The sequence below is a fragment of the Lactuca serriola genome, chromosome 5 (assembly GCF_051521515.1).
Source record: "Lactuca serriola cultivar US96UC23 chromosome 5, Lser_US96UC23_V15, whole genome shotgun sequence".
Taxonomy (NCBI): domain Eukaryota; kingdom Viridiplantae; phylum Streptophyta; class Magnoliopsida; order Asterales; family Asteraceae; genus Lactuca; species Lactuca serriola.
The window spans coordinates 340389364-340405520 of NC_136412.1; the positions used below are offsets into that span (position 1 = coordinate 340389364).

The following is a 16157-nucleotide window of genomic DNA, read 5'->3' on the forward strand; positions in this document are numbered from 1 at the left end:
TAATTGCTTTGGATCTAAGTATTTCTTTATTGAACATGCAAATTGAATACCAAAGCAATAACCCTAAAACTAGCATACAATTTTCGAAATTCATGTATAATTAGGGTTAGAAGATTACCTCACTTGTTATATTGTAATAACAAGAATTCATGGATTGATGTTGGCCTTTGAAAGCTTAGTGTCCCAAGTGTTGCACCTCTAATGGAGTCACAAACACCCAATGCAAAGGATGAGATGAGAGACACTTATAAATCGGCTAGGGTTCTTCAAAGAAGCATAGGGCCGAAATTCCTAGTGTATGAAAGGGTTTATATAATTGTGGGCTGCTAGGGTTTCTGGAGAAACCCAAATTCCTGCTTAAGGCTTAAGCAGCCCATAGACTACCCCTTATGAGGCTTCGGACGAAATCTATAGGGCCTCCCTATAGGATTTCGTCCACTCCTAATTAAGGAGTCCAATAGCCAAGTTCTGCAACTATCAATGATTTGCAAAACAGCCACTTCAATTATTAATCAGATCCTTTAATCCTAAAATTAATTTCTGATTAATTACTAATTAATAATACGATTTCCAAATAATATATTAATCTTATAATATATTAATAAAATCATTTTGAATACCAATTTATCATTTCACATAATAAATTATATTCTCTTTCTCTCTCCATTAGTCATCATGTCAAGTTGCATAAGTGAAGGCAACCCAAAAGGACTATGCTACATATAAAATCAAATCAAGTACATATCAATTATAGTTATGTGCTTAGACATCTAATCCAACACAAAAATAATCATTGATTTGTCATAAACATTGATAGACTAAATCCATACTTAATCTGACAGTTTTGTAAGTAATTTTGCTGAAGACTCGAACTTGAATCGAGTTAAATTCAACCTCATTAGAACTCGAATAGGTAAGAAATTTATGCTGAAATTGTATTCGATATCTTGCTAATTTAGGGCCAGAAAAACTCCATAAGATATTATGTTGAATCCTTATAAGGTTAAGTTTGATTCGTTATATATTTTGAACTCCTTTTTAAAATTTTAATTGAGTCGACTAGAATCAATTTTGAATTTGAATAGCTTCAAAAAAAGTTAACATCAAACTGTTTTTATTATCATTCCAAAAATAAGAAAAAGACAAATCAAAGTAGAGGGACCCAAAACGTATCTACGCCAAACTTTAAACCGGGTTTATTGGAGATCCAAATTCCACTTTCCAACGAGGCATATAAAAACATCCCACCAAACCTTCCGTAACTGGGATGATCACCACCACAATTGCATGTGTTAAAGCCATTTCAACTGACTGTGTCTCTGTAGAAACCACGCAATTTTAACAAAAAAATTGTTTGCATCAATCAATATTTTTTTCTCCATTGATGCACAGGTCGTGCTCCAAGAACCAAACAGGTAAACAGATATCGATTCTTCTTCTCCCTTTTATACTTCATTTCACTTATAGCACTCGGAATGATTCTCAATCGAATCGAATTTGTTCTTGTTCGTGATCATGATCAGCCCTTTGAATTCAACAATCAACATATCTATGGTTGAGTCCAGTAGTTTTCGTTTAGGTTTAGGTTTAGGTTTTGCTTGGTGATTGGTTTATGGATTATTTGAAAACACGTAGAATACTGCGTAAGAGCTTCACTTTAAATTTTCAACTAATAAGTTCACAATGGTCTTGTAGCCTTCAACTTCCATATGATCATTTTTGACATGATATCTCTTGTATTCAGAATCATAAACATGGTTTTCTGATTTTTGATGTTCAGGTTTGCTGCTTACAGTTTCTTTATCTATTGTCTGCATTCTTTCATCGTTCCTTTAGAAAGAAGATCAGGGTAGCTTGTTATGTTACATAAGTATATATCAAGATTTTGTATACAACAAATATGGACATTAAAGAGAATATCTTGATGGGAAGATATGAGTTGGGTAGATTACTAGGTCAAGGCACATTTGCGAAGGTATACTATGCTCGCAATTTGAGAACAGGATCAAGTGTAGCAATTAAGGTAATAGACAAAGAGAAAGTTTCAAGAATTGGGCTTATTAATCAAATCAAGAGAGAAATATCAATTATGAGACTTGTAAAACACCCTAACATCTTACAACTATATGAAGTCATGGCAACCAAAACCAAGATCTATTTTGCCTTAGAATACGCTAAAGGAGGTGAGCTTTTCAATAAGGTAGCAAAAGGAAGGCTAAAAGAACATATAGCTCGTAAATATTTCCAACAGTTAATCAGTGCCGTTGATTTTTGTCACAGTAGAGGGGTTTATCATCGTGATTTGAAACCCGAAAACTTGTTATTAGATGAGAATGAAAATCTTAAAGTCTCTGATTTTGGGTTAAGTGCTCTTGCTGAATCGAAGCGTGAAGATGGCCTCCTGCATACGACGTGTGGGACCCCTGCTTACGTGGCACCCGAAGTGATCAATAGGAGAGGCTACGATGGTGATAAAGCCGACGTTTGGTCTTGTGGGGTGATTTTATATGTTCTTTTAGCTGGTTATCTTCCATTTCATGATTCAAATATACTCGAAATGTATAGAAAGATTGGTAAATCGGAATTTAGGTTTCCAAATTGGTTTCCATTAGAAGCACGAAGATTGATCTTGAGAATCTTGGATCCGAATCCCGTTAAAAGAATCACAATTTCGAAAATAAAAGAAAATTCTTGGTTTAAAAAGGGAAAGATCGAAAATAATGGAGCTTCAGGGTCGTCGTCGTCGTCAACGGTTATAAAAAGTCAAGATTCAATGAAGCCGTCGAGTATGAATGCGTTTCATATAATCTCCCTGTCTCCAGGGTTCGATTTGACAACGTTGTTTGAGGAATCCCGACATAAAAAGGAGGCGAGATTTACTATTTGGCGGCCGGCTTCTGTTATTATTTCTAAAATGGAAGAAGTTGGTAAAGTTTTGGGGATGAAAGTGAGTAAAAGAGAAGCGGGGTTGTTGAAATTGGAGGGAATGAAGGAGGGTAGAAAGGGAATTTTGTCAATTGATGCTGAGATATTTGAGCTTACGCCGTCGTTTCATATGGTGGAAGTGAAGAAATGTAATGGAGATACGTTGGAATATCAGAAAGTACTAAATGAAGGTTTAAGACCTGGACTTGAAGATGTAATTTGGGATTCGCAACAAGATCAACAAGTACAACCAGAGCAGCATGAGGTACTACTACAGCAGCAGGATCATGATTCGTGATCTACATTCTAATTGTTCATATCCATACTTATGGTTGCCTTTGTTGTCAATAAATAATAAATGATATTTAAAAAAATGGGATGATATTTGAAAAACAGAATGCGGTTCTTTCACTTAAGATTGATTCTCCAATATATAAAGTGTTATGGAATTTTCATCTTTACTTATTATTATCAAAATCTTGAACTTACGCTAACAACATCATGGGTATCCCAAGATTTTAGATTAGTCAATATCTTGGGATTATCATTGTATTTATTGTGATATTATATGCAGGGTTAGAAGGTTTGATTAAAAAAGCATGGACCAAGTCAATAGGCATGTAGTCGACAAGGAAGAAATGTTGTATCTATGTGGAAAGCCTGATTAGGCTGATATAAAAAATATACCTAGATTATAGAAAACTTTATCACCTTATCCATGTATAATAGGCTAGCTGATCATAGCACAAAGACACATCGCCTCTCACTCTCACTTTCGCTTTGAACACTCTTTAGCACAACTACACTCATCATGCGATCAGTTAGTTAGCACCTGTAACCTATTTTCTACTTAATCAAAGTTCTAAAACAATGTGACGTTATCTCCCGAGGTTTTATGCTGAAAATCCTAAATGATTGAAGGTTTTCATCATACATCTTTGTGTTCTTGCATTTATTTTATTTACTTATGGTTATTCGATCAATCACAATATTCACACACGTTTATTTGATCATTTATTTACTTATACGCAAACATTTACGTAACTATAACATCAAGATACTCTATAGTATCTTTATCCCTTTTTTGAATATCTTAAGATTTATCATTTTATTCAACAAGTTTACAACTTTTACATTATTTTTATCCAAATTTCTAAATACATATACATTCGTATCTTGAATTCAATTGTTACTCTTTAACGGTCTGAAATTTACTTTTAACATCACTATCCCTTTTATTCTTAATATCTTAGGCACATCCAAGGTCTTAAGCATATTTCAAGATTTTAAGCGCTTCACAACTCTAACATTTTATCTAAAACATCACACCATACTTACTAATTTGCTTACTAAATTACTTGAACGATTTTTGACCAAAATATAAGATACAACATATTTGCAGTTATCGTAATAGCTAGTGAAGTATATATATTCTATGTGGATGAATCAAATTTTCAAATAGAAAATCATCTCAATTAAAAAATATATATGTGAAAATTATGGGCATTACTTATGCAAAATGGAAGGAAAAAAATAAATGATGTCAAATTTATAAAAGTTAAGAGTTAACGGGGAAATATTATTTCGACTTACTTTATTAAGTCGTTTTTTATGTGTTAAATCAAAACGGTTCTTTTCAATGTTGTGAAAAAGTTTGTGGTGTTTTCTGTAACACATATGATGATAAGTTGGTTTTTTATTATGATAAAAAGGTCTCTTTTTTTTTGGGATCATGAAAAGTTAATGGTATTGCTTGCGACACATGTCAATGCGGTGGATAACTTCTCTTTCACATTTTGTAATCGTGACTTTGAAAAAGCGTGCCTACTTTTGGTTGATATCTTTGAATGATGATGTTAGAAAGCTATAACCTTGCTTCGTTATGCATGATGCTAAGTCACGCGATCACGTGATGGTAAACAAAAGGCATCTATAGAGTATAATCATGTTATGAACAAAACAAAACATATTTAATATTTGCAAATATAGGAACATATATCTCGTAACTAAAGGGGGCACTTTCAACTCGTATATATAAAAATGGGTCACCTTTGTTTATATTTTATTTTCGAATGTTCAAATGGGAAATTCGTTTAGAAATTAGTTAAAAAGGAGATTGGCCAAACTTTCATGTTGTTACTAGTTAGTTTCTATACAAATTAACCCAAGGGAAAAGTGCAAGTGTCCAATTTAACTACCACTTGTCATAAATAGAAAACTAATAATAAAAAAACAAACAAAGATTTTATATTACATGAATCATGATAGAATGATCATTCCACTCTTTATGTAATAATAAAACAAATAACATGAATTACAATTGAGTCCCTCAACTTTCACCATACACCCGTTTTAGTAACCAAGTTTGGCTTCTTTCACTTAGATAGTGAAAGCTGGTCGCTGTAAACAACATACACTTACACACATATGGGAGACTGAGTCAAGTCAATAATCTCAGGGCAGTCAACAAAAACCGCCCTTTTCTTCCTTCTTGAACTCGCCCTGTACTCCGGTGATGGACTGAAAACATCTATCACCTCAACCCCACCACCAGAAACAGGAATCTCAATTCCAATTCCAATTCCAGTCCCAATTCCAATTCCATCCTCACCCATATCCCCCTTCACTTTAACATTTCCATCTTCAATCACCGGACACACAAACGATTTCTCTGGTGTATCACTGATCACCCACACCGTAGAATCATCAAGATTTTGAGTATCCGAAACAGAAGTTGCTTCTTCTTCTTCTTCAATGATTTCATGATGTGAAGAAACAAAAACTGGTTCTACGTCTTGTTCATGAATTTTAGTATCTGAAACAGAAGTTGCTTCTTCTTCTTCTTCTTCTTCTTCTTCTTCTTTGTTGTTATGATGATTTGAAGAAACAAAAACCGGTTCTTCATCATCATCCCTAAAACCGTTTCCAAATCCAAACATATCGTCTTCTTCACTTTCTTTATATTCTTCTGTGTAACACGGAAGTTCATCCATGGAGCGAACATGGACCCTCATGTGGCTGGGCAAGGTAGGGCACCCTGCATAATGCTTTGTGTATTTTGTTGAAAAGAAGTTTACATTGAGGTTCAAGCTTCATCAAATCATACAGATAAAATGTTAGTAAGTATGAACAAACACACAGAGATAATTTGAATTGAAAAAAGTCAAAAACAGTGTACATACTTGTTCCAGGTTGGTAGAGTGAGCATTGTGTATGCCAATTTTATCTTGTTTGCAAGTCCGCCCAGTGATTTAAAACCAACTGCCGCCTTTCTTACTGCTAGTGATTCCACAGGGTGTTGCCAAGCCCACTCAAACTGAGTAACAATTTAAAGAAATCTTCAACATTTAATTATTAACATTTTGATTTGGCGTTTTGAGTTGATAGATTATTGAGCATACCTGAAGAGCAGCAACATTAGTTGGGAAACCATAGATGCAGAGTACCATTTCCCAAGGGCGTTTTTTCTTGGTTCTAAATGCACCGCTGCATAATTCACCATTATGTTGCCTAATACGCCGCCGTGGGTTCACAGTGAACCTAGAAAATGATATAACAACGAAACACACATCATAAACCGATGTAAAATCAATTCAGAATAAAAAATTTGTAGGCTATAGAGGAATCAGTAACACAGATAAACTATAAACGTCGCCTGGATTGCTAATTATCGAAGAATCATATGGCTACGATTATTAAAAGCTTTAAATCATCGAAAAGAAAACATAACATTTGAAGTATAACAACTTTAATTTATCGATCAAAGGGGATTGAGCGAGTTTCAGAAATCAGTAACGCAAATACACCCGAAATAGCATCTGGATCGCTAATTATCAAAGAATCATACATCGATGGTCATTAGAAACCGTAACTTGTGACAATTACTAGACAGAAAATGGAGATCGAAAGGAAAGCAAAAAATTACCCGATGTAGGTGTGTCCTTTGTATCTAGGGCAGAGTGACGTCAACAAATAGCAAGCGAAGAAGCCTGATTTCTCGCCTTCTTCTAAATCATCTGATCGTCCATTTCTGGATTCATCATCTCCTCCCTTACTAGAAGTATTTAGGGTTTCTGTGTTCTCAGATTGACGCCCCTTTCTTTTCCCCATTATCTTCACTAACGTTCACTTCACCCACCCAACGTCAGTCTTATAAAATCCGACCGTTACGAATTTAGACTTTTGACTTCTGTTTGTGAAAACAGGAAGGTATGGAATCAGTTCGAAATAAGTCGGTAATATTGATATCAAGCCGGGTTCCTTTACGGCCCATTTCAAAGGTTAACCTCACCGGTCACCACCATCTTCCTACCGTTAGAAATTAGAAAATTAAAAGAAAAACAAAAAACGTATTTTTTTGTAAATAAAACCCAAAATTACCATTTTGCCAATCTATTCTTGGTATAAGGAATAAGGGAGAGTCATGTTTGTTATGGCAACCTAAGCTCAACCTAAATTTCATCTTGGTTTAGAAGAAGTCAAGAAGAGGGGTGACACCTTTATTGTGCTTTCCACAGGTGAGGTTCGATGTGCCTTAAGACATGCCCTTGCCATGTAGGATGTCGAACTCCTTTGCCACTCCACTTCACTTCGTCGTCGAGGACATGGGAGCTTATAGAGTATAAGGGGGTGTTTGGGATTGTTTTTTAGTGTAAAAAGTTCATTTGAACAAGTGACTTTTTCATTTAGAGTTTTTTCCAAAAGATGATTTTAAAATGTATTTGTATTATTTTTTGGAATGGTAAAGGCTAAAAAGGTAAAAGTTACAAAAAATCATTAATTCATGACTTTTGAAACAACTTATTTTTTTTCTTACCAAAAAGTCATTCTAAAAATACTTTTGGAATTGCCAAACATATTTTTAGACTTTTAGCTTTTTGGAAAAGCCAAAAGTCCAAAAAGTCGTTTATAAAAAAAGTCATTCTAAAAATACTTTTGGTGGTTTAGGTGAACCGGCTAATTGTTGGGAGGCGTTTACGTTGAAAAGGTGATGTTTGGAAAGAAAGGCGGATTGGAGGTGCGGTTCAAGGCTTATGTCACAATACGATTTGTGCCTTATGTGTTTAGCCAAATGGTTGGTATCGACACAAGAAATGGTTTCACATGTAGTATGGGATAGGAAGTTTCTTCTAGGCGTGATAATTCTCGACACGACACAAAACCGACACACAAATAAACGGGTTTAGGTTGATCTTAAACGGGTTCAAGTCATTTTTAGGTTAACCCGTGTAACCTGTATAACAAACGGGTCGTGTTCGAGTTGGTAAGCAGACTCACATGGCAAACTGTGTAACCGTATAATAAACGGGTTATGTTCGGGGTTGGTAGGCTGGTTCACGAATCAACCCGTCAATCCGTTTATTTTTGTAAGAGACTAATTGGCAAATTAACTAGAAAGCTAGATGCTATATGAAAACTAGTTGACAGAAAACGATGTTTAATAAAACTAGGTGATAAGCTAACTAAAAGATATAAAATGACATAAAAAGAAATTTAAAATAATGTGTTTTTTATAATTAATTAAGGGGTATATTTAGTAAAAAAAATAAAAAACTTCTGAAAAGTTAGTCTAAGCAACTTTTTAAAAAACTAATTTATAAGTTACTTTTTAATTTGTCAAATATGATAATTCAAAAAAAATAAAAAATAAAAATAAAAATAAAACCTCATTGTGGCTCGCCAAACACAACCTAAGAGTATATATTAATTCAATTCTAATAGAAATTGTGTCTGATTATTTTCTATAATATAAATATTCTATCAATAACTTCTCTTATGAGTATAAGCTTTATCAAATAGAGATAAAGGCAACTAACTTTATAAATAGTATGAAATATATTTAAAAATAAATGAAGGTGATGTATACATGTTCTTATATAACGGTGACCCGTGAACACAATTATGACCCATGAACGGGCGTACACGTATAATTAAACGGGTTAGACGAGTCATGTTCGTGTTTGCCATATATGGGTCAGTGTTGAACCATATGGCCCGTTTAATTATAAAGGTTAAGTATCGGTTGTATTTTATGACCCACGGATCCGAACACGACACCATTGTCGCCCCTAATTTCTTCATGGTTATCTCGATGAAGGAAACAAAAGGGCTCAACCAGAGGAGTTTTTATTCATCGGATGGAGGATCGCATTGGTTGATATTGCGGGTCTATGTAGGGTTCGAGTATGGCAAAGAGGTTACACTTTCACGTATAGATGCGATATTTGCATTAAAAATAGCGGGTGTACTTGGTATGTAATGCCAAGGTGGAGAATGTGAAGAATATAGCATTAAATAACAAGTCTACTGACCATTTCTACCAATACTGAAAAGATTATAATTTTCACCACATATAAATAGGATACATAGGATAAGTAGTTTACACATTGTAGTTTATTTTGCTCTCTATATTTACAAATAAACATTTGGAGATCACACGATGTGAAAATAACTGCCATACTTGTAAACTTTTTGTTATTTTCTTGCTGCCAGAATAATGTGCTACATGTGAATATGGTAGCACAAAACATGTGTAAACTTCTTTGTATATTATTATAAACATCATATGCTAGAATTTATAAAAGATATAATATGGAATCCAAGCATCCAAACAGTAGGTTTTGTATCTACAGCTTTGAGACTTATGACAGATTGACCTAAATAAGCCAAAAACACAACATACAGAATGATCAAAACACAAATTCATATCCAATCCGGTTCCAAACTGTACATAGAAAAGGAAGCCCACATCCACACAAAGTTTCAACCTGCAAATTTGAAATATTTGGATCATAAAATTAACAATTCTGAAAGAAAGACTGAATGTGGCAGTTGGTTTGTATAAATGTTTTTGGATGGAAATGGAATAGAATCTGTCAAAAGAATGGAATCCAGAGGTTGTTATAAGTCCACCCCCATCCTGTAATCAGATAAAAGTAAGAACATTCATCATATTCATGACGCCTTCATAAAGAAGGATACAAGGGTCTTTTTAATCTACTCTTTAAGATTATATTTCATTTGTAAGAACATTACAATTTACAACAACAGCACTACTATAGGCCTTTGTTCTTCCTAAAGAACATGTATCCTAACAGTAGAAGAAATTTGAAAAGAGTTGAAGCATCAAGATAATATTGTGCCAACATCAGAACATGATTAGGTAGTTGTATCATCCATGCATTGAGAGTTCTTGAATGCTTATCTTATAAGTAAGGTGATATTTTTTTGTGCCGTGTAGATTAGAAACTAGTAGCATCAAGTGAGTAACAACTACATCAAGTTACATAGATGCACTTTTCGCCTAATTTAATAGTAATTATAACTAAATACATTTAACAGAAAACGAATTGACTAAAACGACACTCACAGAATCAGAAGATTAATCCGATTGTTTGGAAGCAGAAACTAGGTTTCTCCACAAATACCGTCCACTCGCCATATCAACGCAAGTCCAAAATCCGTTCACAAAAGCACCGTAAATCTGTAATTAACACATCGACATTACATTTGTTTAAATTCGAAATTATTCATCCAGAATTCTACAAAATAAGAAGGAAAACCCTAGAAATCAAAGAAAGCACCTTAGAGGATGATCGTCCGACGGAGGCAGACGGGGATGATTTGCAGAATGATGTGGAATCGTCGGCAGCAGCAGTAGCAGCGTCGGTGTCCGAAGAAGTATCAGATTGAGATTTGATGTTCCGGAGAACGAAGAATCCGGCGAGAGTCGCCGACAGAAATATGAGAATAATTCGTAAAGGGCACATTCTATTTCTCTCTCTACAAGATATTGCTTTTAGAGAGAGAAAGTAAGTCCCGGGGATTTGGTTAAATCATAAATGAGATTCAGGCCACAAGTCATGGTAGTTGATCCTTCGTTTTCTTTTTGCAATTAAATATTAAACATTATATTAATAATGATTATAGTTATAATAATCTATTTTTATAAATTCTTTTTGTGTTACCCTGTTATAAATTTGGTTCCATAATTATTTTCAATTAAATTTTTTTCACATCGTTATTTTACATTCTTTTATTATTTTATTAATTTCATATACTATTTTATTAATTTCATATAATATTATTTTACATTCTTTTACTATTTTACTAATTTCATATACTATTTTATTAATTTCATATAGTATTTATAGGTCAAATGAACTTTTTTTTCTTGATGTAAAAAATAGATTTCAGTTATAAGAATATAATAATTGACTTACTTTCATTTAAATTTAAAATTTTCACATTAAAAATATTTAATGTTTACACTTCATATATAATTTTTTATTTTAATCAACCGTGTAATACACGGATCTCATGTCACAACTATTAATTTTAATTAATTAATATTTTCAAAGCATGGTGTTTTTTTGAATTTTGACATTATGAAATCTAATAATGCAATGTGATATAGTTAATATTATTCGAATAACTGCAAACCATGCCGGGTTTTATTTTTTTATTTTTTTTATATTGTGAAATCTAATAATCCGATGTGAAATAGTTAATATATAAATATTTTATTGTTGAATTTAATTTTTATAGATAAGAGCTAGATTTAACTCATATGATACCATTATATGCCAAATAAAACATAATAATACTTTACTCTTTTCATATCATTACTTTTGTTAGATTTAAATAAATAAAAACAAAGTGTCACCGTTCCAAAATTAAAATAATAATAAAAATAAAAACTAAAACAAAACACTTTCTCAAAATTTTGGTTTTATTCTTCCGATTTTAGACATGTTCTCAAAAAAATTTAGTACATTCCAAAATATTTAGTACGAAATCTGAATAAGATATGTAGCTTTTTGTTAAAGATATACATGATATTATTATATAAAAGTAATTCAAAACAAAATTGATATAATCAGAAATAACCATTTCGGACATGGTGGTTTAAAAATTAGGTCATTTCCCCATATTTTATTTCCAATAATAATGAGGTCAAACCCTTGATAAAAATATGACAATTAGTTATTATAAGAGTTTGATCAAATCATTCTAACTTTTCTAACTTAGAGAAATGACAATTTTTTTGACAATAGGGCCCATTCGCCAACATGAGAGATTAAAAAATCGTGATTGGTTATAACCACCTCACTAATATGTCAATAGAGTCATAATTCCACCATCACAACCATTGAATATAATCAAAAGTCAGTACCAAAGTCAAAAGATCCACCAAGATGTCCAACACCAATGGAGTAGTTTTGAGGCTTTCACCAACCAAAAAACAAACTACACAAGATCAAACACTTAAAGCCATCAAAATTCAAGATTTTAATGGTGTTAATCTTATCATAAATCTAACACCCCATTACTTGTAGTATTTGTAACAAATTTGAATGCAACTATCAAATATTTTATGAATTGTAGCAATACTTTGACAAATAAAAACAAATACATTTAATAAATAATGCTAGAATCTTGCGAATCGAGATATATTAGAAAGCACTGTTCTTAAACTTCTAATCCCAGCTCCGGTTTTTGAGCTAACCATCATCTGTGCAATTAAACAAAAGACCAAAATAAGGTGAAACAAATATCAAAGACCATTTAACTATAAATACTGGATTTTTGTGTCTTTTTTTTGAAACTAAGTATATAACATCTTAATAAATTATGAATCAGCATTTCTTACCAAGGGCTGAAGAGCAGATTTCTTAGTTTTAAGACTCTGAAAAATCAGATTAATCATACATACGCATTAGCTAAACATTTTCAAAAGAAAGAATTCAAAACTTTAAAAATATAAAAAGACATAAATAACCTCCTCAATTTGTGTAGCGCGTCTAGCCACATCAACAGGAAATGCTAAATCTGTTTTTGTCAATACTATTTGGTATTTCGTTTTGGACCTGAGAATTCAAAACAATAAGAAACAATCCCATATAAATTTGTGATAAAAATTCTAATTTTTTTACGTGAATTTATAAAAACAAGAATTACCTTTCCATCAATTCAACAAGTTCATGATCCCTTGCCTTCATACCCCATTTTGTATCGATTAAAAGGCATACTCTTTTTAGGCCTTCACGAGTAGTTACATACTCTTTCACCTACAAATTACATTATAGAAAAACTCACAATATTAACCAAGTATAATAATATTCATTAATTTTAATGCCATCATTTTCCCCAAAAAAAAAAGTATATCACACTTACAAGTTCTTCCCATGATTCCTTGACTTCTTCTTTTGCATAAGCAAAACCATATCCAGGCAGATCAACTAAACAGAGCTTTGATCCAAGGTTGAAAAAATTTATAGTCTGCAAAAGGTTTCATGAGCATTAATGTTTCCTTAAATTACACAAACTTTGAGCAAGAAAGATGACGATGATGATGTGGCACCTGAGTGAGGCCAGGTTTGTCTGATGTTCTTGCAACACCCCATTGTCTTGTAAGTGAATTTAGCAAAGATGATTTCCCAACATTTGACCTACCTAATAAAAAATCAAAATTTAAACCCACAAAATATAAAATATAACTTAATGTGATAATGTAAATAAATTTTTATACCTGCAAATGCAATTTCTGGAAGATCAGGAGATGGGAAAGATGAAGAAACTTTTGCAGCAGCAAAGAATTCAAGTTTGTTTCTGAAAACCTGCAAAATATTTGAAACCATATGTAATTTGTTCAGCTTAAAAAAATATAAATGAGTGCAGGCTTACTGATTCTTCAATTCTCTCTCTTTCTGTGTTTGTAGAGAAGGGAATATTATCTAAAGGGGAAGGAAGTTCAATATCGTATCCTGCTTTCTTGAACTCAAGTTCACGCCTACGCCCCAATAACTACAATCATAAATAGCCAAGAATAATAAATAGATATCAAAAGTCAAAACTTAAACATAATATGAACATTTAACCAATAAATATTTACATTTTCATTCACAAATGTTATGATAGAAGGGCTTAGTTGTATGGCACGAAACTGTGCATTTTTGGACATCTCAGCATTTTCTTCAGTGTCTTCTGGATCTTCCTTTTGCTCTGTTGTGGTATTATCTGAGACACACAAAAAAAAAACAGAGTATATGAAGTTTATGTATTTGATTATTAGTCAAAGATCTAATTCATGAAGTCAAAACTGACCAATTGTAGGTGGAGTATTGTCAAACCGCTTATTTGCAGTGTCATTTGGATATTCTATACGGAATAATCGCATCTTCCTTTTTGGTCGATCAAACATTGCCATTGAATCATCAGCCATGTTCTTCTTGTTTTGAAGTTTCTTCTTTCCATATTCATGATCCTCTGTAAAACTTGTCTGCTTTGAGTGTAACTGCTTGCTAGTTTCGGATTTTGCTTCTCTATTTTTCCTCAAGAAACCATTCCTGTTCTCACCATGTTCATCATTTTTTCTTCTATCACCTCTTTCATCCTGTGATTCTCTTTTATTAAACATTCTATTTTTGTTCTCACCATGTTCAGTATTATTTCTTCTATCACCTCTTTCCTCCTGTGATTCCCTTTTATTACCAGGAGCCTTCACGATGTCATGAAACTTGGTTTCACCATTAGTGAACTTATTAGTATAAACCCTCTTCTTCTTCCTGTCAAAATCTCTTCCTGAAAAACCATTAGTTTCATTCCTCTGAACTCCCCCTTCTTTTCGACCTCTGTAATTTGATTTCAAGCCTCTTCCCCTACTATCTGTGTTACGTGATTTATCGACAAAAGAGAATCCACCATCACGCTCAACTCTTTTACTTCGATAATCATCATTCTTTGATTTCATACTACCATTCCTCTCGCTATCATTTCTTCTCTTATATCTCTCATCTTCAACATTGGAGCCCACGCTATCAGTTTTAACTCTTCTACTTTGACCTCTCCTATCATCCCCCCGAAACCCCTTTTCCTTAAAATCTAGGGTTTTAGCGTTTTCCCTGGACGAACTGTCAGATTTCCCTGATGCGAACTTTGCTCTTTTCTTAAGATGACTATACTTCGAGCTCGTTTCTTGATGCATTCTTCACTAATTCATAAAACAATTACCAAAGAAAAAGAATCGACGATGTTTCAGTATAATTAAATCATTCAAATGTAAAAGAAGGGATGTGTGTGGAAATGAAGATTGAAGAGAGACTACAAACCTATGACAGTTTCAGAACATTGAATTTCAAAAGTTCATCAGCTTTCTTTTCGTCTCTCTTGTGATTCCTGCTTACCGAAGTTTAAACTCACAGCCCTTTTCGCAATATTGTTTGCGTTGCCGCCAAATCAAAGAGTTTCCTCGGCTCTCTTAAGCAAAACTGTAAACTGTTCATCTGTGTGCCCTTCTCTTTTCTCTGTATGAGTCGACGAGTGCTTTACACCTTACAGTTTCGTGTTATTTATTGGGCCCGGATCCACTTTTAACCCAAGAATGAAAGGCTTGGTTTTTATTTGGGCTTCGAGGTTACGAAATAACCAACTTATTTGTTGGTTGACACTTGAACCCAGGAAAGCAATTTGTGTTTTGCAATTTATATAGTTCTCTTTCATAACTATTGTCTATTTTTTATTTTTTAAATGTTTATTCTTCAATTTTGATCTTAAATATTTTTATTTATGTTATATATTACTTGATAAAACTTATAATAATGAAAAGATATTTAAAACACAATTCATTCATATATTTTGCATCTAGTATTATATATTAAAAACAAAAATATTTAAAATCAAAATTGAAGAATAAATACTTCAAAAGTCAAAAGTGGAGAATAAATATAGGGCGGAAGGAATATTATTCATTAGAGGTGCATAAATATAGGACAAAGGGTGTATTATTCAATTTATATAGCATTTCATTACTAGCCTATCTTAACGATCACACACATTCCAAACCAGATGAATACTTCCTGAAATTTCAACATACTTCCTGAAATTTCAACGAGCTTAATAAGCCCAAGTACTTCCTATGATGCACCTCCAAACCCTTAAGCCACTTCAGCTCGTGACAAAGGACTATAACCTTTTACTGGAACGGACGAAGCACCAATGCAACTACCCACTTACCGAAGAGAATTAATGCACTCAAAGTATCTCCAACAAAGTCCATTTAAATCCCCTTGACACTCCAAAATATGAATAAACATGTGTGATCGCTTCATCACCCACACTCTAGAGTGATGGTTCACTACTGCTCTTGCCCTACCAACGGTAGCAATCGGTTCAAAGTCTGTCAATTAATCAGCTGACATCCCTCTTGAGCGACACAAGCGCTCCTGAATTCT

The 16157-nt window shown here is 33.1% G+C and overlaps 4 protein-coding genes across 6 annotated transcripts; 1 reads left to right on the top strand and 3 right to left on the bottom strand.

Annotated features, from left to right (window-relative positions):
* Positions 1-1277: 1277 nt before the first annotated feature.
* LOC145055367 (SOS3-interacting protein 1) lies at positions 1278-3803 on the top strand. 2 transcript variants are annotated; one of them, XM_079003663.1, is made up of 3 exons: positions 1278-1415; positions 1781-3190; positions 3500-3803. In XM_079003663.1, the coding sequence occupies exons 2-3, from the start codon at positions 1901-1903 to the stop codon at positions 3503-3505; spliced, it is 1296 nt and encodes a 431-aa protein (XP_078859789.1). In that variant the 5' UTR covers positions 1278-1415; positions 1781-1900; the 3' UTR covers positions 3506-3803. The 2 variants fall into 2 exon arrangements, with proteins under 2 accessions (XP_078859789.1, XP_078859788.1); XM_079003662.1 differs by lacking the exon at positions 3500-3803 and having other exon boundaries at positions 1781-3492.
* A 1344-nt stretch (positions 3804-5147) lies between these two features.
* LOC145055368 (Excinuclease ABC, C subunit, N-terminal) lies at positions 5148-7147 on the bottom strand. The gene is made up of 4 exons (XM_079003665.1): positions 6851-7147; positions 6327-6465; positions 6108-6241; positions 5148-6015 (listed from the first exon to the last, which is right to left on the bottom strand). The coding sequence occupies exons 1-4, from the start codon at positions 7033-7035 to the stop codon at positions 5343-5345; spliced, it is 1131 nt and encodes a 376-aa protein (XP_078859791.1). The 5' UTR covers positions 7036-7147; the 3' UTR covers positions 5148-5342.
* Positions 7148-9611: 2464 nt separating this feature from the next.
* LOC145051043 (Methyltransferase-related protein) lies at positions 9612-10773 on the bottom strand. Its single transcript, XM_078999195.1, has 3 exons — positions 10509-10773; positions 10295-10408; positions 9612-9692 (listed from the first exon to the last, which is right to left on the bottom strand). Exons 1-2 carry the CDS (start codon positions 10692-10694, stop codon positions 10307-10309), a joined length of 288 nt encoding a protein of 95 aa, XP_078855321.1. The 5' UTR covers positions 10695-10773; the 3' UTR covers positions 9612-9692; positions 10295-10306.
* Positions 10774-12187: 1414 nt separating this feature from the next.
* LOC145055369 (P-loop containing nucleoside triphosphate hydrolases superfamily protein) lies at positions 12188-15247 on the bottom strand. Of its 2 annotated transcripts, none has more exons than XM_079003667.1 (11): positions 15036-15247; positions 14032-14912; positions 13820-13944; positions 13612-13731; positions 13457-13544; positions 13289-13380; positions 13102-13206; positions 12886-12995; positions 12707-12794; positions 12578-12613; positions 12188-12439 (listed from the first exon to the last, which is right to left on the bottom strand). In XM_079003667.1, exons 2-11 carry the CDS (start codon positions 14909-14911, stop codon positions 12356-12358), a joined length of 1728 nt encoding a protein of 575 aa, XP_078859793.1. In that variant the 5' UTR covers position 14912; positions 15036-15247; the 3' UTR covers positions 12188-12355. The 2 variants fall into 2 exon arrangements, with proteins under 2 accessions (XP_078859793.1, XP_078859792.1); XM_079003666.1 differs by having other exon boundaries at positions 14032-14917.
* Positions 15248-16157: the final 910 nt, after the last annotated feature.